Consider the following 26,599-nt stretch of genomic DNA (forward strand, 5'->3'; position numbering starts at 1 on the left):
ATGAAATCCTCTTTATACGAGGGCTCGCAACAACATACGGTTGTAGATTTTGTGGATCGATTGGTGTCGCTGAGTCTCTTCGACATCTACTTCTGTATTGCCCTGATACCTCAAAAATCAGATCACTCCACCTGAAGCACGTATTTTCAGACTTTGTGCTGCAGGATGAAGATCTTTGTTGGTCAAGATTGATGACGGGAGAAAAAACCACCTGGACGTTGGCAACTTATAACATCCTATGAGACATCACAAAAGCCTTCCCGGTACAAACGGACTGAGAAACAGGGCACTCGATTTTAAGGACATGTTGATTGATAGTACTCTGTTCAAATTTCATTTCCTTTTTGAACTTCTATTCTTCTTATGAATTAAGCTTCTTCTTCTGATTGTAAAAATCTTAATGATTAAAATACAATTAATTAAAAAAATTAAAAAAAAGAATAGGTAATCAAGGGCAGAGGTTAGACATGAGTAGAAGGACTTAATCACAGGTTGAAGGAAGGAGTTGTTGGATATGGGAGTTAATTCCAAGAGGAAGTTCATCAGAGCTTGGGTGATTAGGGGCTTGCACCATAGTAGATGTGTGGTTGAGAGTTGGGTTGGAGGTATTAACTAAGGCTATGGAGAGATTGTTTAATAAATTCCAGGTAATGAGACTACACATGAGGAATGGTATTGTAAACATATACCTTTCCATCTTACTTGAATATTAGGTCAAAAGGTATGACCCCGGCGTTGGGAAGTGGAAGTTACAAGTTGACAAAGGCCAACACGTTCTATGAGAGGTGGATGGGAGGGAGGTTGGTCCCACTGTACAGTCATGTTGAATGAAAAAAGGGCAAGTAGAGAGCTGAAGGCTGCCGGGTCTTTGGCAAAGGCTGAATTATTTTTATGGGCCAGGTACACTTGGGAGATGTTGATGCAATCATTGATGCTGGAGGGATATTGGCCCTCATTACGACCCAGGTGGTAAGTAATCGAAATTACCGCCATGGCGTAATGAGCGTTAACGCCATGGTCCGATGGCGATAAGAGCGCCATATTACGACCCATCGCCCACGAGCATTACGCCATGGCGGTAACGTAAACTACGCCATGCCGTAAATAGCCCTTACCGGCCTCGTTAACAGCGCAGGGTGACCTACCGCCACCCATCATTGCGCCGACCGTAGTCAGCGGTCACCGAAATTAGCGGTGACCGCAATTAGGCGGAACCGGAAATAGCGTAATTGCGGCGGAACGGGAAACAGCACAGCGGCCATCTTAAAAAACACAATCCATTGCCATCCTACCCAACCACACCACAACCAACCCTCAAACCCTGTCATTCCCATAACCCAAAAATGCTGACAGTGGTGCACACCTGGTAACAATTGATATAGAAATTCAAATCATCATTATATGTACAGAAGAGCTGGTTTAAGAATTTAAAGGTGCGGGGGAGGAAAAAAGGCCTTGGCACAAAGCCTAAATCAGAAAAGAGAAAATAGAAGAGGACCCAAAAAGTGGGGCCCTCCCGTCCCCTGCACACTGTTTACTGATGCCACATAGGGCCTTCAAATATATGGATATAGATATATAACAGCAGTTTGTTAGTTGAGCATATAACAATTTATTTGGCAAAGAGGAAAACAAAATTTGCCAAAAGGCACATTCTGTTGTACAAAGTAATTCGTGACGTTTAACATATTAAAACAAATTGCGAAGAAGCAATAAATGATGGAGAGGTGATGCTGTCCAATTGTGGAGTGGCCGACGCGTTTCGAGGGTAACCTCTTCTTCATAAGGGCCCAATTGAACTGTTGACAACATTTCAAGGAGACAAAAAGTAAAATCTTTTATTTTATTTCCATAACAGTCAAGGACTGACTGACAAGCTGTACATAACTCGGGATGCTAGCGAGATGGTGAAGAGCAGAATACTGGAGATCTAGTATGGTGAAAAGAGTGAACTAACAGATCAAAGAGAAACACTCTATACTAATAGCTAAACACATAACAAAGGAGATGTATTGTGTGAGATCCACCTACATGGTGGGATCTAGAAAATGGCGTGATGAAGAGTCAGACAGATCGAGATAAGCCAAAAGCGGTAGTGGGTTCTAAATAGCAAGGACCACCCTTGAATAGTGAAAAAGCTGAGTCAATATGGGGAGCGTGTTTAAGAAAAAACCATACCCCTCCTGTGGACGGAGAAAGAATAACTCCAAAAGAGCGCTACTGAATAAAATAAATAATACTTAAAATAAACCGGAATTGGTTTTAAAGAATGCACTCACTCGAGTTGCGGGACGAGTAGCCAAGGCAACAGGGGCATCCGTGTGGTCAACAAGTATTCGAAACAATTATACGATGCAGGGCATCTGCAAAGAGACACGTACTGCTGGCACCTAAGTGGGGACATATACATTTCTGTTATACTGGAGAAAAATAAACCTGGGGTCTCCCAACCGGGCAAAGGGACCCAAGTAGCGGTAGCTTACCTGTACAGTGCGGGGAACACTGTTAGTGGAAACTGAAACCGGCAGGCAGTGGCTCCGCGCGGTCGTAACCTAGGGAACGAGCTGTGCTGGGGACACGCCGTCAGACGTAGAAAGGAAACTAAATAATAAACATAGAAAAGGGCATAGAAGCCGGTGAGTGAGGAATATGGAGGCCATCATGCAATGGCGCATAGTGCAAGCGTACTCATAGGGACTGACCAGAGATCAGGATAAATAAGAAAAGTAGAGTTAATATGTTCCATAATGAAACATAAGAATTCTGGTGTTCACCATCGCAACGCATTTTATAATTTTGGTTCTAATGGAACAGAAATTTGTGAATAGTACAATAATCGTTACAGTCATGATAGATAGCACAAATGGTACATGCAGTTTACTCTTAATAGTCCAAAACAAATCATGTAGAGTCATGAGGCTACTCATTATATAGTGAGACAAGTATAATTCAATGGCAAGGGGATAAAAGATTGCGATGTAGCCTATTACTCATACAAGGTTCGAACGAATGGAGAGATGGTTCAATTGGTCATTCGTGAACAGGTGCAAACATTTAAGTGAATATAGGCAAGTCAAACATAGGAAAATACAGTTCCCTTGAAGAAAACATCAAAGTCACAACACTTGTAATGACAAAGAAAAAAATTTTTTTTAAGGTCCGGGATACTGACACTTGTGTATAGTAGTTGGCGATGTAACATGTGAGTTTCACAATTCACTATAGAAAGCAACTCAAAGAGAATTCATCATTCAGACCCTTAGGTTGCAAAGTGTCAAGTGTGTGGATCCAGTACTTCTCTCGCTGTGACAACAAGGATTGGTAATTGCCACCTCTGTGTGGACGTTTGACAATTTCTATGACTTGAAATTTAATTTGTGCAATCGTATGTTGGAATTCGATGAAGTGCCTTGCCACTGGGGATCTGAGATTCTTACATCTGATGGTGGATTTGTGTTCTGACCATCTTTCTTTGACGGGTCTTGTGGTTTGTCCTATGTATAATTTACCACAGGGACATTTCAATGAGTAGATGACACCTGCGGAGAGGCAGGTGGAAAAGTCTCTGATTTTGAATTTCTTCCCAGTTTGTGGGTGAGATATCGTTTCACCTTTTATAACATTGTTACAGTTCGTACAGTTCAAGCAGGGAAAGGTACCCTTCTTTATGGTACTCAGTACAAGTTGTTTGTCTTTAGGAGGTCTTTCCGCTCTCACTAGTTTATCTTTGAGATTATGTCCACGTTTAAAGGCCATCATTGGTGCTTTGGGAAATAATTTCAGGAGAGAGGGATCATTGTGTAGTATGGTCCAATTTTTACGCAGAGTTTTGCTGATTTGGAAACTCTGTCGTGAGTACTTTGAAATGTAGAGTAGCGGTGTGGACTTATCCTTGACTTTAGGGATGCGTAGTTGTTCCTTCGTGAAGGTCTCTGATCTGTTGCGGGCTTCTCCTGTGATAGTATCTGGATACCCCCTAGATCCAAATCGTTCAACTAGAAATGAACATTCTGAGTCAAGGCCTGCTGGGTCTGAGATAATTCTCTTCAATCTTAACATTTGACTGAATGGTAGGCTTTTGAGCATGGGTTTAGGATGGAAACTGCTGAAATGTAAAAGATTATTCACGTCTGTTGGTTTATGGTACACCGTGGTGTCGATGTGACCCTCTTTGATCTGTAAGCTCACATCCAAAAAATGTAATGAAGGGTCCCCTACTTCCATTGTGAATTTGATTGTGTTGTTCACTGAATTCAGATGTTCCAAAAAAAGATCCAATTCATCTCGTGTACCACACCAGATACCGAAGATATCATCTATATAACGTTTCCAGGTCAAGATTTTAAATGACCAAAATGGGTGATCCAACACGTTTTCTTTTTCAAATTTATACATGTAGGTGTTAGCATAAACCGGAGCCATGGCCGACCCCATTGAAGTACCTGATGATTGTACATAGTATTGGCCCTGAAATCTAAAGTAACTGTTGTGAAGAATTATTTCCAGTAATTCCACAATAAATTCTTTGTTCCCTCTTATATGTTCATGATTCAACAGGAGCCAGAGTACAGCATCAACCCCTTCGATGTGGGGAATAGAGGTGTAAAGGCTGCATACATCCATACTAAAGAGAATGCAGCTAGTGTCCAGGGCTATGATTTCTTGTAGACAGTTGAGGAAGTCTGTAGTGTCCTTCAGGTAGGTTGGTATTTCCTGGATTAGAGGTTGAAGTAAACGATCCACATAGATGGCCAATGGGTCAAATATGCTATCAGTTCCCGCAACTATTGGTCTGAGTGGCGGATTAATGTTGTCTTTATGAACCTTTGGTAAGCCATAGAACACAGGCGTGATTGGATATTTGTTTATAAGGAACTGACTTGTTTTTGAATCAATCCAGTTGTTTTCCAAAGCATTGTCAATAGCTTTCTGGATGATGGCTTTGATTCTAAGTAGTGGATCATTATCAAGTTTTGTGTAAGTAACGGTGTCGTTAAGTAGTTCCAGACATCTCCGTGTGTAGTAGGATGAATCCATGATCACGATTGCCCCACCCTTATCCGCAGGTTTGATAGTTAAATCTTCATCTTTAGCCAGCTGTTCAACATGTTCAAGTTGGCTATTCTTAATATTAACTGGTTTAGTGCTATGGTAATTAATTCTTTTGAGGTCATTAATGACACTCTTCTCGAAGAGATCCAAGATCGAATTTTGAATCTGAGGGTCGAAAGTACTCTTGGGGCGCATCTGTAGGATGTCATCCTCTAGGGCCTGTGATTCTGTATCCAAATCGGATTCGAAAAACATCTTCAATCTTAATTTCCTCAACAATCTGTGAAGACAGATTTTTTCTTCAAATAGTGATGTGTTGCAAGTAGGAACAAAGGAAAGACCACGGTTTAAGATATCAAGTTGGCCACTCGTCAGGTTTTTGCTTGATAGGTTGATGACTAGATTTTCACTTATTTGTATCTTCCTTTTTGTGTTTTTCTTGCCTCGTCGTGTTTTTCTTTTTCTTTTTGTCTGTCTCTCAGGCCTAAAAAAACACCTGTGGTACTAGCAACTGTCCCAGATTGAGATGGTGTAAGGTGGGGAATTGTGGTCCCAGGTGTTGGTACTTGCTGTGGAATTTGTTCTTGTGACTGGTCTTTCGGTATTGGTTCTCCCACACTGCTACTACTACTATCACTCCCTGAGTTGGAGTTGTTAAGATTATTAGCTCGACTTCTGCTGGCGTTTCTGTGATGGTAAAACTCCTGCCAGGTATACACGATATCGTTCAAATAATCGAACGTATCGCGTTTAAACTTACGAAGTTTCCTTTGTTCTATGTCTGCTTTGTAATTGCTCAATTTGGAATTGATATCTTCCAAAAGTTGTGTCAGATCCTCTTTTGACTTGAATTCTGAAAGCTGTATTGTCAGTGCTTCTATGTCTTTGTCGATGGATGTCAATGACTTGGAAAGTTCCTCAATCGTAAGTAAGATCAAGTCAAGTGAACACTTGTTCAGAATTTGATCCCATTTAGCAACAAATGCTTTGCTCTCGCTGCAGAGTGTAGGTCTCAAATATACCCTCAATCCTCTAGGGATTCTCTGTGATTTGTAATATTCCACTAGGGTACTGGCATGTAATTTCTGCGATATCTCGCGTCTAATGAGTTTTTCTAATTGAAAGATTATTTTGTCTGGGCTGACTTTACTCTGTAAAGATTGGTCTGTATCCTTGATGAGAGCTAATATGCGTTTAGCTTCTTCCGCATCAAATGCAAGTGTAGTTGCGTGTTTATCTGTGATCTCGTTGATGCGAGAAAATGACATATTTATAATGAACAAGGTTTATATCAGGGTGCTACCCACTTGGTACGTGCCACACTGGAAGACCAGTACATATGGAGAAAACAAAAATGCTGACAGTGGTGCACACCTGGTAACAATTGATATAGAAATTCAAATCATCATTATATGTACAGAAGAGCTGGTTTAAGAATTTAAAGGTGCGGGGGAGGAAAAAAGGCCTTGGCACAAAGCCTAAATCAGAAAAGAGAAAATAGAAGAGGACCCAAAAAGTGGGGCCCTCCCGTCCCCTGCACACTGTTTACTGATGCCACATAGGGCCTTCAAATATATGGATATAGATATATAACAGCAGTTTGTTAGTTGAGCATATAACAATTTATTTGGCAAAGAGGAAAACAAAATTTGCCAAAAGGCACATTCTGTTGTACAAAGTAATTCGTGACGTTTAACATATTAAAACAAATTGCGAAGAAGCAATAAATGATGGAGAGGTGATGCTGTCCAATTGTGGAGTGGCCGACGCGTTTCGAGGGTAACCTCTTCTTCATAAGGGCCCAATTGAACTGTTGACAACATTTCAAGGAGACAAAAAGTAAAATCTTTTATTTTATTTCCATAACAGTCAAGGACTGACTGACAAGCTGTACATAACTCGGGATGCTAGCGAGATGGTGAAGAGCAGAATACTGGAGATCTAGTATGGTGAAAAGAGTGAACTAACAGATCAAAGAGAAACACTCTATACTAATAGCTAAACACATAACAAAGGAGATGTATTGTGTGAGATCCACCTACATGGTGGGATCTAGAAAATGGCGTGATGAAGAGTCAGACAGATCGAGATAAGCCAAAAGCGGTAGTGGGTTCTAAATAGCAAGGACCACCCTTGAATAGTGAAAAAGCTGAGTCAATATGGGGAGCGTGTTTAAGAAAAAACCATACCCCTCCTGTGGACGGAGAAAGAATAACTCCAAAAGAGCGCTACTGAATAAAATAAATAATACTTAAAATAAACCGGAATTGGTTTTAAAGAATGCACTCACTCGAGTTGCGGGACGAGTAGCCAAGGCAACAGGGGCATCCGTGTGGTCAACAAGTATTCGAAACAATTATACGATGCAGGGCATCTGCAAAGAGACACGTACTGCTGGCACCTAAGTGGGGACATATACATTTCTGTTATACTGGAGAAAAATAAACCTGGGGTCTCCCAACCGGGCAAAGGGACCCAAGTAGCGGTAGCTTACCTGTACAGTGCGGGGAACACTGTTAGTGGAAACTGAAACCGGCAGGCAGTGGCTCCGCGCGGTCGTAACCTAGGGAACGAGCTGTGCTGGGGACACGCCGTCAGACGTAGAAAGGAAACTAAATAATAAACATAGAAAAGGGCATAGAAGCCGGTGAGTGAGGAATATGGAGGCCATCATGCAATGGCGCATAGTGCAAGCGTACTCATAGGGACTGACCAGAGATCAGGATAAATAAGAAAAGTAGAGTTAATATGTTCCATAATGAAACATAAGAATTCTGGTGTTCACCATCGCAACGCATTTTATAATTTTGGTTCTAATGGAACAGAAATTTGTGAATAGTACAATAATCGTTACAGTCATGATAGATAGCACAAATGGTACATGCAGTTTACTCTTAATAGTCCAAAACAAATCATGTAGAGTCATGAGGCTACTCATTATATAGTGAGACAAGTATAATTCAATGGCAAGGGGATAAAAGATTGCGATGTAGCCTATTACTCATACAAGGTTCGAACGAATGGAGAGATGGTTCAATTGGTCATTCGTGAACAGGTGCAAACATTTAAGTGAATATAGGCAAGTCAAACATAGGAAAATACAGTTCCCTTGAAGAAAACATCAAAGTCACAACACTTGTAATGACAAAGAAAAAAATTTTTTTTAAGGTCCGGGATACTGACACTTGTGTATAGTAGTTGGCGATGTAACATGTGAGTTTCACAATTCACTATAGAAAGCAACTCAAAGAGAATTCATCATTCAGACCCTTAGGTTGCAAAGTGTCAAGTGTGTGGATCCAGTACTTCTCTCGCTGTGACAACAAGGATTGGTAATTGCCACCTCTGTGTGGACGTTTGACAATTTCTATGACTTGAAATTTAATTTGTGCAATCGTATGTTGGAATTCGATGAAGTGCCTTGCCACTGGGGATCTGAGATTCTTACATCTGATGGTGGATTTGTGTTCTGACCATCTTTCTTTGACGGGTCTTGTGGTTTGTCCTATGTATAATTTACCACAGGGACATTTCAATGAGTAGATGACACCTGCGGAGAGGCAGGTGGAAAAGTCTCTGATTTTGAATTTCTTCCCAGTTTGTGGGTGAGATATCGTTTCACCTTTTATAACATTGTTACAGTTCGTACAGTTCAAGCAGGGAAAGGTACCCTTCTTTATGGTACTCAGTACAAGTTGTTTGTCTTTAGGAGGTCTTTCCGCTCTCACTAGTTTATCTTTGAGATTATGTCCACGTTTAAAGGCCATCATTGGTGCTTTGGGAAATAATTTCAGGAGAGAGGGATCATTGTGTAGTATGGTCCAATTTTTACGCAGAGTTTTGCTGATTTGGAAACTCTGTCGTGAGTACTTTGAAATGTAGAGTAGCGGTGTGGACTTATCCTTGACTTTAGGGATGCGTAGTTGTTCCTTCGTGAAGGTCTCTGATCTGTTGCGGGCTTCTCCTGTGATAGTATCTGGATACCCCCTAGATCCAAATCGTTCAACTAGAAATGAACATTCTGAGTCAAGGCCTGCTGGGTCTGAGATAATTCTCTTCAATCTTAACATTTGACTGAATGGTAGGCTTTTGAGCATGGGTTTAGGATGGAAACTGCTGAAATGTAAAAGATTATTCACGTCTGTTGGTTTATGGTACACCGTGGTGTCGATGTGACCCTCTTTGATCTGTAAGCTCACATCCAAAAAATGTAATGAAGGGTCCCCTACTTCCATTGTGAATTTGATTGTGTTGTTCACTGAATTCAGATGTTCCAAAAAAAGATCCAATTCATCTCGTGTACCACACCAGATACCGAAGATATCATCTATATAACGTTTCCAGGTCAAGATTTTAAATGACCAAAATGGGTGATCCAACACGTTTTCTTTTTCAAATTTATACATGTAGGTGTTAGCATAAACCGGAGCCATGGCCGACCCCATTGAAGTACCTGATGATTGTACATAGTATTGGCCCTGAAATCTAAAGTAACTGTTGTGAAGAATTATTTCCAGTAATTCCACAATAAATTCTTTGTTCCCTCTTATATGTTCATGATTCAACAGGAGCCAGAGTACAGCATCAACCCCTTCGATGTGGGGAATAGAGGTGTAAAGGCTGCATACATCCATACTAAAGAGAATGCAGCTAGTGTCCAGGGCTATGATTTCTTGTAGACAGTTGAGGAAGTCTGTAGTGTCCTTCAGGTAGGTTGGTATTTCCTGGATTAGAGGTTGAAGTAAACGATCCACATAGATGGCCAATGGGTCAAATATGCTATCAGTTCCCGCAACTATTGGTCTGAGTGGCGGATTAATGTTGTCTTTATGAACCTTTGGTAAGCCATAGAACACAGGCGTGATTGGATATTTGTTTATAAGGAACTGACTTGTTTTTGAATCAATCCAGTTGTTTTCCAAAGCATTGTCAATAGCTTTCTGGATGATGGCTTTGATTCTAAGTAGTGGATCATTATCAAGTTTTGTGTAAGTAACGGTGTCGTTAAGTAGTTCCAGACATCTCCGTGTGTAGTAGGATGAATCCATGATCACGATTGCCCCACCCTTATCCGCAGGTTTGATAGTTAAATCTTCATCTTTAGCCAGCTGTTCAACATGTTCAAGTTGGCTATTCTTAATATTAACTGGTTTAGTGCTATGGTAATTAATTCTTTTGAGGTCATTAATGACACTCTTCTCGAAGAGATCCAAGATCGAATTTTGAATCTGAGGGTCGAAAGTACTCTTGGGGCGCATCTGTAGGATGTCATCCTCTAGGGCCTGTGATTCTGTATCCAAATCGGATTCGAAAAACATCTTCAATCTTAATTTCCTCAACAATCTGTGAAGACAGATTTTTTCTTCAAATAGTGATGTGTTGCAAGTAGGAACAAAGGAAAGACCACGGTTTAAGATATCAAGTTGGCCACTCGTCAGGTTTTTGCTTGATAGGTTGATGACTAGATTTTCACTTATTTGTATCTTCCTTTTTGTGTTTTTCTTGCCTCGTCGTGTTTTTCTTTTTCTTTTTGTCTGTCTCTCAGGCCTAAAAAAACACCTGTGGTACTAGCAACTGTCCCAGATTGAGATGGTGTAAGGTGGGGAATTGTGGTCCCAGGTGTTGGTACTTGCTGTGGAATTTGTTCTTGTGACTGGTCTTTCTTTTGTCTCCTTGAAATGTTGTCAACAGTTCAATTGGGCCCTTATGAAGAAGAGGTTACCCTCGAAACGCGTCGGCCACTCCACAATTGGACAGCATCACCTCTCCATCATTTATTGCTTCTTCGCAATTTGTTTTAATATGTTAAACGTCACGAATTACTTTGTACAACAGAATGTGCCTTTTGGCAAATTTTGTTTTCCTCTTTGCCAAATAAATTGTTATATGCTCAACTAACAAACTGCTGTTATATATCTATATCCATATATTTGAAGGCCCTATGTGGCATCAGTAAACAGTGTGCAGGGGACGGGAGGGCCCCACTTTTTGGGTCCTCTTCTATTTTCTCTTTTCTGATTTAGGCTTTGTGCCAAGGCCTTTTTTCCTCCCCCGCACCTTTAAATTCTTAAACCAGCTCTTCTGTACATATAATGATGATTTGAATTTCTATATCAATTGTTACCAGGTGTGCACCACTGTCAGCATTTTTGTTTTCTCCATATGTACTGGTCTTCCAGTGTGGCACGTACCAAGTGGGTAGCACCCTGATATAAACCTTGTTCATTATAAATATGTCATTTTCTCGCATCAACGAGATCACAGATAAACACGCAACTACACTTGCATTTGATGCGGAAGAAGCTAAACGCATATTAGCTCTCATCAAGGATACAGACCAATCTTTACAGAGTAAAGTCAGCCCAGACAAAATAATCTTTCAATTAGAAAAACTCATTAGACGCGAGATATCGCAGAAATTACATGCCAGTACCCTAGTGGAATATTACAAATCACAGAGAATCCCTAGAGGATTGAGGGTATATTTGAGACCTACACTCTGCAGCGAGAGCAAAGCATTTGTTGCTAAATGGGATCAAATTCTGAACAAGTGTTCACTTGACTTGATCTTACTTACGATTGAGGAACTTTCCAAGTCATTGACATCCATCGACAAAGACATAGAAGCACTGACAATACAGCTTTCAGAATTCAAGTCAAAAGAGGATCTGACACAACTTTTGGAAGATATCAATTCCAAATTGAGCAATTACAAAGCAGACATAGAACAAAGGAAACTTCGTAAGTTTAAACGCGATACGTTCGATTATTTGAACGATATCGTGTATACCTGGCAGGAGTTTTACCATCACAGAAACGCCAGCAGAAGTCGAGCTAATAATCTTAACAACTCCAACTCAGGGAGTGATAGTAGTAGTAGCAGTGTGGGAGAACCAATACCGAAAGACCAGTCACAAGAACAAATTCCACAGCAAGTACCAACACCTGGGACCACAATTCCCCACCTTACACCATCTCAATCTGGGACAGTTGCTAGTACCACAGGTGTTTTTTTAGGCCTGAGAGACAGACAAAAAGAAAAAGAAAAACACGACGAGGCAAGAAAAACACAAAAAGGAAGATACAAATAAGTGAAAATCTAGTCATCAACCTATCAAGCAAAAACCTGACGAGTGGCCAACTTGATATCTTAAACCGTGGTCTTTCCTTTGTTCCTACTTGCAACACATCACTATTTGAAGAAAAAATCTGTCTTCACAGATTGTTGAGGAAATTAAGATTGAAGATGTTTTTCGAATCCGATTTGGATACAGAATCACAGGCCCTAGAGGATGACATCCTACAGATGCGCCCCAAGAGTACTTTCGACCCTCAGATTCAAAATTCGATCTTGGATCTCTTCGAGAAGAGTGTCATTAATGACCTCAAAAGAATTAATTACCATAGCACTAAACCAGTTAATATTAAGAATAGCCAACTTGAACATGTTGAACAGCTGGCTAAAGATGAAGATTTAACTATCAAACCTGCGGATAAGGGTGGGGCAATCGTGATCATGGATTCATCCTACTACACACGGAGATGTCTGGAACTACTTAACGACACCGTTACTTACACAAAACTTGATAATGATCCACTACTTAGAATCAAAGCCATCATCCAGAAAGCTATTGACAATGCTTTGGAAAACAACTGGATTGATTCAAAAACAAGTCAGTTCCTTATAAACAAATATCCAATCACGCCTGTGTTCTATGGCTTACCAAAGGTTCATAAAGACAACATTAATCCGCCACTCAGACCAATAGTTGCGGGAACTGATAGCATATTTGACCCATTGGCCATCTATGTGGATCGTTTACTTCAACCTCTAATCCAGGAAATACCAACCTACCTGAAGGACACTACAGACTTCCTCAACTGTCTACAAGAAATCATAGCCCTGGACACTAGCTGCATTCTCTTTAGTATGGATGTATGCAGCCTTTACACCTCTATTCCCCACATCGAAGGGGTTGATGCTGTACTCTGGCTCCTGTTGAATCATGAACATATAAGAGGGAACAAAGAATTTATTGTGGAATTACTGGAAATAATTCTTCACAACAGTTACTTTAGATTTCAGGGCCAATACTATGTACAATCATCAGGTACTTCAATGGGGTCGGCCATGGCTCCGGTTTATGCTAACACCTACATGTATAAATTTGAAAAAGAAAACGTGTTGGATCACCCATTTTGGTCATTTAAAATCTTGACCTGGAAACGTTATATAGATGATATCTTCGGTATCTGGTGTGGTACACGAGATGAATTGGATCTTTTTTTGGAACATCTGAATTCAGTGAACAACACAATCAAATTCACAATGGAAGTAGGGGACCCTTCATTACATTTTTTGGATGTGAGCTTACAGATCAAAGAGGGTCACATCGACACCACGGTGTACCATAAACCAACAGACGTGAATAATCTTTTACATTTCAGCAGTTTCCATCCTAAACCCATGCTCAAAAGCCTACCATTCAGTCAAATGTTAAGATTGAAGAGAATTATCTCAGACCCAGCAGGCCTTGACTCAGAATGTTCATTTCTAGTTGAACGATTTGGATCTAGGGGGTATCCAGATACTATCACAGGAGAAGCCCGCAACAGATCAGAGACCTTCACGAAGGAACAACTACGCATCCCTAAAGTCAAGGATAAGTCCACACCGCTACTCTACATTTCAAAGTACTCACGACAGAGTTTCCAAATCAGCAAAACTCTGCGTAAAAATTGGACCATACTACACAATGATCCCTCTCTCCTGAAATTATTTCCCAAAGCACCAATGATGGCCTTTAAACGTGGACATAATCTCAAAGATAAACTAGTGAGAGCGGAAAGACCTCCTAAAGACAAACAACTTGTACTGAGTACCATAAAGAAGGGTACCTTTCCCTGCTTGAACTGTACGAACTGTAACAATGTTATAAAAGGTGAAACGATATCTCACCCACAAACTGGGAAGAAATTCAAAATCAGAGACTTTTCCACCTGCCTCTCCGCAGGTGTCATCTACTCATTGAAATGTCCCTGTGGTAAATTATACATAGGACAAACCACAAGACCCGTCAAAGAAAGATGGTCAGAACACAAATCCACCATCAGATGTAAGAATCTCAGATCCCCAGTGGCAAGGCACTTCATCGAATTCCAACATACGATTGCACAAATTAAATTTCAAGTCATAGAAATTGTCAAACGTCCACACAGAGGTGGCAATTACCAATCCTTGTTGTCACAGCGAGAGAAGTACTGGATCCACACACTTGACACTTTGCAACCTAAGGGTCTGAATGATGAATTCTCTTTGAGTTGCTTTCTATAGTGAATTGTGAAACTCACATGTTACATCGCCAACTACTATACACAAGTGTCAGTATCCCGGACCTTAAAAAAATTTTTTTTCTTTGTCATTACAAGTGTTGTGACTTTGATGTTTTCTTCAAGGGAACTGTATTTTCCTATGTTTGACTTGCCTATATTCACTTAAATGTTTGCACCTGTTCACGAATGACCAATTGAACCATCTCTCCATTCGTTCGAACCTTGTATGAGTAATAGGCTACATCGCAATCTTTTATCCCCTTGCCATTGAATTATACTTGTCTCACTATATAATGAGTAGCCTCATGACTCTACATGATTTGTTTTGGACTATTAAGAGTAAACTGCATGTACCATTTGTGCTATCTATCATGACTGTAACGATTATTGTACTATTCACAAATTTCTGTTCCATTAGAACCAAAATTATAAAATGCGTTGCGATGGTGAACACCAGAATTCTTATGTTTCATTATGGAACATATTAACTCTACTTTTCTTATTTATCCTGATCTCTGGTCAGTCCCTATGAGTACGCTTGCACTATGCGCCATTGCATGATGGCCTCCATATTCCTCACTCACCGGCTTCTATGCCCTTTTCTATGTTTATTATTTAGTTTCCTTTCTACGTCTGACGGCGTGTCCCCAGCACAGCTCGTTCCCTAGGTTACGACCGCGCGGAGCCACTGCCTGCCGGTTTCAGTTTCCACTAACAGTGTTCCCCGCACTGTACAGGTAAGCTACCGCTACTTGGGTCCCTTTGCCCGGTTGGGAGACCCCAGGTTTATTTTTCTCCAGTATAACAGAAATGTATATGTCCCCACTTAGGTGCCAGCAGTACGTGTCTCTTTGCAGATGCCCTGCATCGTATAATTGTTTCGAATACTTGTTGACCACACGGATGCCCCTGTTGCCTTGGCTACTCGTCCCGCAACTCGAGTGAGTGCATTCTTTAAAACCAATTCCGGTTTATTTTAAGTATTATTTATTTTATTCAGTAGCGCTCTTTTGGAGTTATTCTTTCTCCGTCCACAGGAGGGGTATGGTTTTTTCTTAAACACGCTCCCCATATTGACTCAGCTTTTTCACTATTCAAGGGTGGTCCTTGCTATTTAGAACCCACTACCGCTTTTGGCTTATCTCGATCTGTCTGACTCTTCATCACGCCATTTTCTAGATCCCACCATGTAGGTGGATCTCACACAATACATCTCCTTTGTTATGTGTTTAGCTATTAGTATAGAGTGTTTCTCTTTGATCTGTTAGTTCACTCTTTTCACCATACTAGATCTCCAGTATTCTGCTCTTCACCATCTCGCTAGCATCCCGAGTTATGTACAGCTTGTCAGTCAGTCCTTGACTGTTATGGAAATAAAATAAAAGATTTTACTTTTTGTCTCCTTGAAATGTTGTCAACAGTTCAATTGGGCCCTTATGAAGAAGAGGTTACCCTCGAAACGCGTCGGCCACTCCACAATTGGACAGCATCACCTCTCCATCATTTATTGCTTCTTCGCAATTTGTTTTAATATGTTAAACGTCACGAATTACTTTGTACAACAGAATGTGCCTTTTGGCAAATTTTGTTTTCCTCTTTGCCAAATAAATTGTTATATGCTCAACTAACAAACTGCTGTTATATATCTATATCCATATATTTGAAGGCCCTATGTGGCATCAGTAAACAGTGTGCAGGGGACGGGAGGGCCCCACTTTTTGGGTCCTCTTCTATTTTCTCTATTCCCATAACCCACCCATTTCCTCACCCGACCATGCCGAAAGTTGTGAAGAAGGCATGTGACAGGCAGCGGCAGGAGCGCTTCAGTCGCGAGGAACTGCAAATGCTTGCAGACACGCTCCAGGAGAAGGCCGATGTTGTCTTCTCCACTGAGATGACCCAGTCAGCCATAGGCCGCAAAAAGGAGGTGTGCGAACTTGTGGCACAACGTGTCAGTGCTGTTGGAACCACCCCACGCACCTCCAAACAGTGCCGCAAGAGGTGGGACGACCTGCGGATCAGGGTCCGGGGCATTATGTCTGCCAACCGTAACCTGGCCCTGGGAACTGGCGGGGGAGCAGACTCCCCACTGAAGATGCAGCCATGGGAGGAGACATGTGCCTCTCTGATTGGCATTGAGTGCATCGAAGCTGTCGGCGAGATGGAGAGAGGGGCACCGACATCTGGAGACACAGGTAGGTGCCTCATATCCAGCCTTGCAAGACACCCTGATACACTTGCACGTGACAATCACAATGTGGCAGACGCAACACATCAGCAGATGAGCCACACCCTGCGCACATCCAGCATGTACACTGTACAGTAGGCAGACACACACCTGCATGCAAAACCGAACCAAAGGGAGGCAACCTGTATGTCACGGGCTACTAACTCCACCATCTATCCATTACACTCTTCACAATGCCTGCTCAATGTCCGCTGAACCATCAATAACAGTCACCCTCCTCTGCTCCACCACAGGCTCGCAATCGGACACTGGCAGGGACGACAGCACCAGCACCCCAGCCAAGAAGGCCAGGAAAGTGGGAGAAGGGAACCATGCATCCACCTCTGCTGGACCCAGGCCGAAACCACGCCAGGCTGAAGAGGCCAGGGCAGCAAAGTCCCCCGAGGAAGGGGTCGTGACAGCGCCTGCAGCCCAACAACACCCACTGTTGCCCACTGAGGGCAATGTGTCAGCAGGGAGCAGTACTGTTGGGGAGACTGCAGCCATCGCTGCCTGCTCCGATAGTGATGTGGAGGATGACACTGGACTTGACCACAACACGCAACTTCACTCACCACACCTATCCCCAATCAGCCATCATGGAGATGACACCCAGGGCCAATCGCCTGCTAATTCATGGCCCGCAACTCCAAGCCCAGTGGGAGTTGGGGAAGATGGGAGTAGTCCCATTGGTCCCCCATTGGCACCCTCCATTGGGCCAGATTTCCAGCTGTCGCTGGAGCAGATTGCCAACAGGCAGGAAGTACTGGGCACACTCCTCATGCAGCATGTTGCAGAATGTGGAAGTGCCAGTGCAGCCATGGAGAGGAGTGCTGATGGCATCAGGTCTGCCATCCAAACTGCCAGCAGGGACATATGCACCGAACTTGCTGCAGTGCGGCAGATGATGAGCCAGCTCATCCAGACAATTGTGGACACATGCCGTACTGAGCAGCCCGGTACATCCTCAGCTGCAAGTTCAGCACAAGCCACTCCCGTCCGCAGGTCATCCAGGACCCTGAGGAGCACAGGCAGGGGGGCCCCAGGTTCCGGGAGAGGGGGCAGTCAATAGTGTGCAAAACTATACACACTTCACCACGGGCACTGTCACATGTTTGCAGGGTGTTCAGGGGGGAGGGGGACGGGGGAATTGGGTGTGTTGGAGTGTTCAGGGGGAGGGGGGAATTGGGTGTGTTGGAGTGTTCAGGGGGGAGGGGGAGGGGTTCTGTTATACCTATTCAGAAGAACAATACACTTTTTCATTTCTCACAAACGAAATGTGTGGACATTGCTCATTGCGTATGTGTGCTTTATTGTTTTACAGTCCACAGTGTTGACATACCAGACACACACAGTGCCCCAAGTGCCATCCATATGTTACACACACGCTGTGTGTGCTAGAAGTATCGGTCAATGACATTCTGACGCATTATATGCCCCTCCTGTGCATCGCTGCCTCCCTGAGGTGCTGCCCCATCCCCATCATCATCATCCACATCATCAGGTGGTTGTGGTTCTGCGTCAGGGGGCAGAGGCACGTTTCGTCTGATGCACATATTGTGCAGCATGACACATGCCATGACGATCTTTGCAACCTTCTGATGGCGGTACAGGAGTGCCCCGCCAGACCTGCTGAGGCAGCGGAAATGTGCCTTCAGTAGGCCAAAAGCCTGCTCTATCACCACACGGGTACGTGCATGGGCACGGTTGTAGTCCTCCTCATGCTGGTTCGATGGGTTCCGCACTGGTGTGAGGAGCCACCTCTTCAGGGGATAGCCCGCATCACCTGTAAAATGTGAGAAATTAATGTGTCAGGAACGAGATTGATTTGTGAACATGACGCACAACCATGCCTTGATTCCGACTGTTACTGTGCACCAATTAGAGTTGTGCTAATGGATTTACACTGCAACCAGTATGTGTTCATGGCTCTCATGTACTGTTTTGCATGCAAAAACACAATGCAGGGGGGACGATTGCCTTGTGAATGGCCATCCACTGTGTCTGTTCAGGCCGTCATTCATGTGACCTTGCACGTGTCCTGTGAGCTTTAAGCTCACATGATAGCAACATTGATGTCTGGCTCATTATGACCCCAGTGAGCATTACTGGTGTCAATGGGGACAGTTTGTGGGTCTTGTAGTGGTGCATTGATGTTCCTGTCTGTCATGTGCCTCCTTTGTGCGCAGTTGTGGGGGACAGGCCTTTCAGTAGTTGGTGCATGGTGACGTGCATGTTGGTGGTTTTCTTTAGGGTCAATGCGGTCACAATTTGCACAATGCACTTGCAGATGGTTGTGTCGTTTTTGGGATACACTTTCATTCACATGTTGGGATGATTAGGTCAGGCATAATGTGTACACTACTCTGTTGACGTCAGTGCTGCCACAGGGAATGATCTGGCTACTGCTAGTTGCACCCATGTGACGTATGCATCACCCCCCTGTACCTGCCAGATGAAATATGCATTGGTACGTCATTCAACACCCACTTTGCATTTCCATGCTCATGACATTAGACTCACCGAGTAGGTAGGATCTTGGGCCTGCATGTCGCTCCATGTAGCGTGGTATTGTGGAGTTCCGAAGGACCATTGAATCATGGGTTGATCCGGGGAATCTGGCAGAACAATGTGTGATGATCCTGTTGGAGTCACAGACCATTTGCACGTTGATTGAGTGGAAATGTTTACGGTTGTGGTACGGTACCTCCATGGCATGTGGGACCACCAATTCAACATGGGTGCAGTCAATGGCACCAATGCAACCAGGTATGCCGGCCAGTGCATGGAAACCCACTTTGGTGTTGGCAATCTCCTGGGCAGACCGTGGTAATGAGATATGGTCATCTGTGTGCTTGAGGAGGGCATCGAGCACTTGCATCAGTGTACGCGAGAATAATGGTTGTGATATGCCATGCAAGTGCCCCACTGTGTGCTGGTAGCTGCCTGTGGCCAGGAAGTGGAGCACGGTCACTACCTTCAGTAGGGGGGGGTGGCAGTGGGTGTTTCAATCATGCTGACGATGTCGTTGTGTATCATGTCCACAATGGTGGTGATGGTGTCCCGGTCCAGTCGGTACAGGGTGTGGATCTGCTCAGCGGTGAGGTTGAATGGGCTGGCTCTGATGCGTGGGATTGGGGGCTGCCTGCGTGGTGGCACTGGCTGTGCTGGTGGGGCTTGCTGGGCCTGCCTTGCCCTCCTTCTCCTCCTGCGTCTCCTCTGTGCAGCCTGTTGTTGTTGTTGTTGTTGTTGTTGTTGTTGTTGTTGCTGTTGTAGCACTCGCATTGCTATCAGGTCCTCCAGCCCCAACATTGCTAGTCGTATTGGTATCATTGTGGAGTGTGACTGGGTGTGGGAAGGGGTGGGGTGTGCTCTTTTTGTACTTCCTGAGTCTGTATTGCCTTCACCTGTGCTGTTTCTGTGCACCTGTGGCAGCTGCATTCACTTTACATGGCCCTTTACGGTTGGTTCGCGATGGCGTAATTAGCACCAAGGCGGTAAGGTACTTAACGGGCTGGGTGATGGCGTTAGGGGCATGTCCGCTTGGGTCGGCATTCGCGTACCTTTCCGCCATGGTGCTAAGTACGGTGTGGATGTTCGCGTGCGCGCGCCCTTGGCGCAGTCAGCGGCAGCGTTAGCTACGATGCCGCTAATGACATCGTAGTTTACGGTCACGGGTCGTAATTGGCCCTAGCGGAAGACGATGGCGGTAATCGTTTACCGCCATTGTTTTTCGCTTTGCGCCAGGGTCGTAATGAGGGCCATTGTATGTACTGGAAAGAAGGGAATGAGTTGAAACAAATATTATTCAGAGAAAATGAGAATTAATGTATAATGCCACCCACAGGCGTGCTTTCGGTCTGAAAGAAGGATGTTAATGACTTAAAAAAAAATCACGTGTGTTGCTTTTATAGAAAGCATTGTATTAAAACGGCAGTCTCAAAATTGAATACACTCAAAGCATACTTTGTCAGCAGTTTTACCAATATGGAACAGAACTATACAGTGCTACCAGTGGGATTCAGAGTCTTCTGCACTACGTTTTGATGGCACTGGCCACCAACCCCTGTGAGCTAAAAAAAAATAAAAAAAAAATCAAGCTGGATACATTAGTTTCGTTTAGATTGTTTGGCCACTATGTGTCAGGAGTATTTTGTTGATGTCTGCACCACCTTTTTATCTCAGTAGAGACACACTTGCTGTGTACTGTATTGCATGTTCATGTTTGGTGGGGTACACTTTAGTCCCAAAATATTGTGAAGGGCAGAGATTCATGAGTTAAGTGCTTTCGAGATTGATACATGTATTGCCATTATGATGGGTAACAGCAGCACATGTTCTTTGCAGCCCTACGAAATGGAAAAACTGGAATAGCCCTGTTTCCCCCAAATTGACACAGGAGTTTGGGAGACAGACCACATTCACTCGTAGCATAACAAGACTAGAGGTTGGGAAGCAAGAGAATTCATGGGTACAGCCAAGCCAGTGGGTCTGGCTTGGTTCTAAAACCCAAATGAAATTCAACAAACAACCCATACCTGACTTCCTGCCACCCATGTTTTTGGGAGGGCTTCAGCCCTGAAATCTTGAGGCAGAAGTCATCACTCTGATGTGACGCCTAGCCCATGGCTCTGATGGCAAGAGCCTGTAAAATTGCTCACTTCGTAGAGCCATGTATGCCTCCAATGGTTTGTGAAACTAAATAGCCTCTGAAGTGGGGTGAAACATACATCTACTGGGACAGAGGAAGCTTAAATAGCTATTCAGCCTTCTGGAAGGGGGGTCAAAGGTGCAATGAGGTTAATAGCCCCACTCACTACCCGCTTTCAAAACTGCCATCCAGTCCTCAGAACATGTTGAGTTGGCTCCGCCTGTGCTGCCGCCACATACAACACAAATCCTGTACCTCACAACCCTCTATTGGCAGATATGGCAAACTAGGATAAAATGATTTGCCCAGGATCTCAAGCTTTCATTAAGAGGTGAAGCTGGGATTTTAGCCTAGTCTCCACTTTAGACTCTTTACCACATAGCTTCTCAGCTCTGGTTGAGACAAATAGGTGTTAATATTTGGCCTTAAGTGTTAAATTAATAATCTGTTTTGTAGTGATGATTTCATAAGTACAAATATCACATTTGTGAGAAACCAAAGGGTGTCTCATCCGCGAGTCCTCAGGGACTTGTCATCGAGGAGGCCAGGAAACGGCCATCGCTTTTGGATCCAGGTCCTAGGGCGGACCAGTGTGGGAGAATGACCTGGGTGAGGGGTGTTCGGGGAGTGGGAATGAGATAGCGGATGGTGAGTTGCAGTATTCCTCCTTCTTTTGTTCCACCCAATCCTATTTCTTATGATTTTCCTAAGTCCCAACTCCCCCTCTCCTTTTTACACAAACACTGGGCCGAGGAAGAGGGAGACTGAGAGTAACCAGACTAACTCTCTCACATCGTACTGGACATGTCCCGTTAATCGGGTTAGGCAAAGTCAGGCACTTTACCCTAAGTGCATAAGCCAGATTCCAGTTAGCTCCCCTCACATGAATAAAAGGCGACACCTAAAACAAACACTCTGAGCAAGGCAGAACACGAGAACGAGCAGAACTTCTGGGACGAAGGCACACCTACTGGAGCAGAGCGACGGACCAATGGACGAGAGCAGCGGTGCGAAAGTCCCACGGCTTCCCTACTGGAGGTCGTTGCCTCGAACAGACTGCAAAAGACACGTGGAGAAGGCCAGGTCCCATAAGTGAAGATTGCATTATGTTTCAAGGAAGCCAGGACCCTCCTGGGTGAACGGAGAGTTGGGGAGGCGAGGCCTAGCCTGTGGTACTAACCTTGACTCCAAAATTGGCAACCGCAAAACAAGATAGAAGCGCTCACAGCCGGTGAGTTGGCAAGCGACCTGAGAGACCGGTGTATGTTAAAGTGAATGAAGTAGCAACATCATATTACAAGTGAAGGCTGCACGTATGTGGATGAGATGTGAAGAAAGACAGACGCGTGAAAGAACTTTAAAGTAAAATGCAGCTGCGAGATCAGCAATACTAAGTAACGGAGTGGTCCGGTGAAAGGAAGTAGCTCATTCGAAAGTCTCTCTGAAAGGTATATTGTTTGAAGATAAAAGGTAAATAAACAGCAAGAGTGAAAGTAAGATAGTGAACGCTGTATCGAAGTGGTCCTGGCGTGGTCTGTAAGAAAGCCACGCACATTCGAAAGACTTCAACATCTGAAAGGGGTCCGAGCCCAATTGAGGGAGACCCGAAGTATACTAAGCTTGAGGAAGGAGCACCTTGCAACTTTGTGTTGAACTTTATCGTGAAAGGTCTGAGCCCAGCAGAGGGGGGCCTTTGTGAGCGTTTTAGGTCTGAGCCCGGCAGAGGGGGGCCTATGAGAACAGTGTGGTGAAAGGTCTGAGCCCGGCAGAGGGGGACCTTTATGAATGTTTTGGTTGAAACCTTAATTTCAAAGTCAGAGAAAGAAACATTAACATGGAAACCCAGACGAGCCTCGATCCATGGTTTTGAACTGTGTACTATGTTGGAAACCGAGCCAGAGTGTGTCATCCTGCCTACAAGGAATGCCTTACTCCATGAGGCCTAATGTGGGGAGAAGAGCTGGTTTAGCCACATTATCATTTGAACACTGATTTTTCCTTTTGCATACATTTCTCCTTTTTACACTTTTGTACAAGAGATAGGCATTAGGTTTTGTTAGCAAAAGCCATTTTGATTTGATGGAATTCACTAGGACGGTTTTGTTTATCGTTCGTTTGATTGTCGAGACTACTCCCATCTTAGTTATAGGGAAAAATAGGAGTTTCTCCAACCCCAACATTTTCAATAAAGGTTTTGCAAATTGTATTCATTGTGCCTGTGTCAATAGTTGTGATACCATGCCTTCCCTACACATTGTAAACAAACTTGACATATATTATTTCTTATAGACACATATGAATCACAAAGTACTATTGTAGCTTTGTTTTACACATCCTGAATGGAAGTCCATAAGTACCGGAATTCAAGGTAATATTGGCTTAAAAGTCTCCTCTGAATTTTGCAAATGTACTCTTAAGACTTAAAGACACACAACAACAAAAACAAAACGAGTGATAGTCATCTGCTTGCAGTCATTGTTTGGCACAGACATGCTGCTTTTGTGATGTGTGGTGTGAAGGTATTGTGAAATTCAGCAAATAAGCATTTTTTGTGAGTGTCAAACAATCTTCAATGTCTAAATGGGGATGTATTTGTGACTCAGTTTAATTACCTTGGAAGAAGGCACTGATTGGATAGTTAACCATAAATGTGGTGAGGTTTTAAGTTACAAATGCACTCATCCAGTTTTTAATCACCCATCAGCCACACTATTTTGTAGGGCTTGCCACAGAGAACAAATTATTACTCACTCGCTACTTTGTCTGATGCTGTCCACCTAAAGAGGTTCCCATTTAAATATACCAGTACTAAGAAAGAGATGAATTAAAACGTATTTGTGAGGCCTAGTGCCAGGCCCAGTTTAAGGAGCTGCTTATACCGCATTCGCCACATGAGATTCCCTGGCTGTGGCAAGTGTTATGGAGACCCCCAGGAGCAAGGCCTTGTGCCATCACCCATCCCTTTGAGTGACCCCCTTCTCCCAGCCAGGAAAGATTTGTTTTCCTTTTTGTCTACAGACCAAGGAGGCTGGATTCAGCCCAGTTCTTGGCAGATTGTAGTTCAAAACATGGGCCTTCTGAATCTCAGGGGGCCAGTACTAGTTCACTGTACTACCCTTCAGACTACATGGGGCAGCCGCCACATTCCAACAGCAAGTAGACCTCATGCTAGCCCCATACTGCACCTTTGCCGGGGCATATTTGGATGACATTGCAGTCTCCAGTTCCAGCTGGGAAGAAAATCTGCAACACCACACAGCCATCTGCAACCAGCTGTAGAAAGCACACATAAAGCCGAATTGTGCTAAGTCTCATCTAGCCCAGTCCTTTTTTAAATATTTGTGCTTCCAAGTGAGGAACGGCAAGGAAATACTACAAAGATCCAAGGTCTATGCTGTCCAGCAAGTGAAGAGGCCTATCATGAAGAAGGACATACAGGCCTTCTTGGGATTCCTGGGCTATTATCAGAGTTTGATACTGAGATTCTCGGAAACTGCAGGCCCCCAAACTGACCAACTATAGAAGGAACGCCTCAACGTCGTCAAATGGGAAGGCAAAGCACATAAGTACTTTATCCAGGTCAAACAGGCTTCATGCAAAAACCTGATACTAATAATACCCAACTTCTCTAAGGAATTTATTTTGCAAATGGAAGCCTTAACTGTGGGGCTGGAAGAAGTATTATCTCAAGCTGAAAATGGAAACGAGAAACCTAACCTTTACATCAGTCGGAAACTCCAACATAGAGAGACGAGCTATCCTTTAATCGAACTAGAAGCTCTTGCCAGCAAACTGGCAGTTTATAGCCTGCAATAGTAACTCACTATCTTTCTCCGTTAGTTTTGAGGACCAGGAATAAAGAGAAAAATCCCTGTGTCCTGAGGTGGTTCCTGGCCTTGCAGCCCTTTGCATTCACAGTAGAACACTGGGTGGGAACAGTACAAGCCAATGCAGATATCCTGTCACGCTATCCCCATTCAGTTAGCGAACACCTAGAGGTGGAAGAAGTGGGACTAGGAGAAAGGGTGGAGGTGTGTAACAAGGCCAGTAACATGACCTTGTCAAGAGGGGATTGGAACTCCTCACAGCCGGGGGTGGGAGGCCTCTCAGGAAGAAATGCAGAGCCACTCCTACCGTTGTAGTCGACCGTGGCAGGCGAGAAGGCCCCAATTCCTGGTCCCACCTTGTGCCACTAGGTTTGTGTGCAGACCACTGTTTTTTCCTGCCTTATCCCCAATGTCATATACTTGTCAGTATCTTTCTGCTGATTTCAGAACTGCAACCGATCTCAATGCAAAAGCAGGGGAAAGGCCTAAACTCTCAGACTGCTGCACAGATTGGCCACAGAGAGAGACAGAGACACACACACAATGGAATCGCATTAGTGACTGTGGTACTCAGAGTAAAAGAGAGAGAGATGCACAGCCAGAGTGCCACTGCAGACTGCAGTGGACCAAGGTGGGTAGAGAGCCGCATGGCGAAGCCGCCACCAAAACCAATGATGTCCCACGGCAGGGATGAGAAAGCCATACAAAGAAGCAGCCTGTGTTTGCAGCAGATCCAAGGACCTCAGGGAGCTTCTGGGCAACCCGGGCAAGCTGGAAGAACAAACCAGAAGCTCCCAAGATCACCGGGCACCTAAAGAGGAGTCATACCCACCCTTCTCCAAGCTGAGTCCTAGAACACAAACAGGAACACTTTCCTCTTAGGGCGCCGTCTCCATTACGTGCCGAGACTGTGTGGAGAAAGTGTTTGGGGCTTAGCCAACTACTTATGACTTTTCACTTGGCACACTAGCCCCAGGTGGAAAAGACAGGATTATATTGGTTAGGGACAGGAACTCAATCCTGTACAGTGGAAGGGTATAAATATCAGGAAAGCAAACCAGAAATGTGGTTGATTTAGGTAAGGTCAGAGGTGGAGCTGGAGGTGGAAGGAAACCAAGAGACCAACAGGAGGGAGAAGGAGCGGCAGACTGTGGAAGCAATGTATAGAGCAGGCAGGATATTGGGTAGATAGAGGAAGTGGTAGTGGAGTGTGAGTGTGCGTGTTTGTATGGCACATGCACAGAGACGTTAATGTAAGGTGTGACTGTGAAGCTAATTTTAGTGGTTGAATCCAGTGTGTTTGAATAGGTTGGTGGTGGGACCAGCAGTAGTGTGGACGAGGAGGTACTAGTGTGGAGGATGGATTAGTAGTGTGGAGGAGTGAGTAGTAGCATAGAGGAAGGGGAGGTAACATCAAAGGGTGGAGGGAAGACCTAGAAGGAGTGAGACCATTGAAGGGACAGAAGATTGTTTGGAGGAGTGAGCTGCAGTGGAGAAGCAATAACAGTA

The 26,599-nt window shown here is 43.9% G+C and overlaps 3 protein-coding genes across 4 annotated transcripts in view; 1 reads left to right on the forward strand and 2 right to left on the reverse strand.

Moving 5' to 3' along the window:
• LOC138525980 (trifunctional purine biosynthetic protein adenosine-3-like) overlaps positions 1 to 26,599 on the reverse strand; it is a 615,458-nt gene that overhangs the window by 469,617 nt on the left and 119,242 nt on the right. The gene's annotated exons all lie outside the window — the stretch shown is intronic.
• On the reverse strand, positions 1,589 to 8,287 carry LOC138525965 (uncharacterized). Its single transcript, XM_069636268.1, has 5 exons — positions 7,547 to 8,287; positions 7,343 to 7,453; positions 2,484 to 6,862; positions 2,280 to 2,390; positions 1,589 to 1,799 (listed from the first exon to the last, which is right to left on the reverse strand). The coding sequence occupies exon 3, from the start codon at positions 5,305 to 5,307 to the stop codon at positions 3,220 to 3,222; it is 2,088 nt and encodes a 695-aa protein (XP_069492369.1). The 5' UTR covers positions 5,308 to 6,862; positions 7,343 to 7,453; positions 7,547 to 8,287; the 3' UTR covers positions 1,589 to 1,799; positions 2,280 to 2,390; positions 2,484 to 3,219.
• LOC138525967 (uncharacterized) lies at positions 10,753 to 16,017 on the forward strand. Its single transcript, XM_069636269.1, has 3 exons — positions 10,753 to 15,122; positions 15,216 to 15,326; positions 15,807 to 16,017. Exon 1 carries the CDS (start codon positions 12,299 to 12,301, stop codon positions 14,384 to 14,386), a length of 2,088 nt encoding a protein of 695 aa, XP_069492370.1. The 5' UTR covers positions 10,753 to 12,298; the 3' UTR covers positions 14,387 to 15,122; positions 15,216 to 15,326; positions 15,807 to 16,017.

Source organism: Ambystoma mexicanum, chromosome 7p (genome assembly GCF_040938575.1).
Source record: "Ambystoma mexicanum isolate Mex_15411 chromosome 7p, UKY_AmexF1_1, whole genome shotgun sequence".
Lineage (NCBI taxonomy): Eukaryota > Metazoa > Chordata > Amphibia > Caudata > Ambystomatidae > Ambystoma > Ambystoma mexicanum.

Excerpts from the sequence above, each read along its gene's own strand:
- LOC138525965 (XM_069636268.1), bottom strand. The coding sequence starts at position 5,307 with ATGTTTTTCGAATCCGATTTGGATACAGAATCACAGGCCCTAGAGGAT.
- LOC138525967 (XM_069636269.1), top strand. The coding sequence starts at position 12,299 with ATGTTTTTCGAATCCGATTTGGATACAGAATCACAGGCCCTAGAGGAT.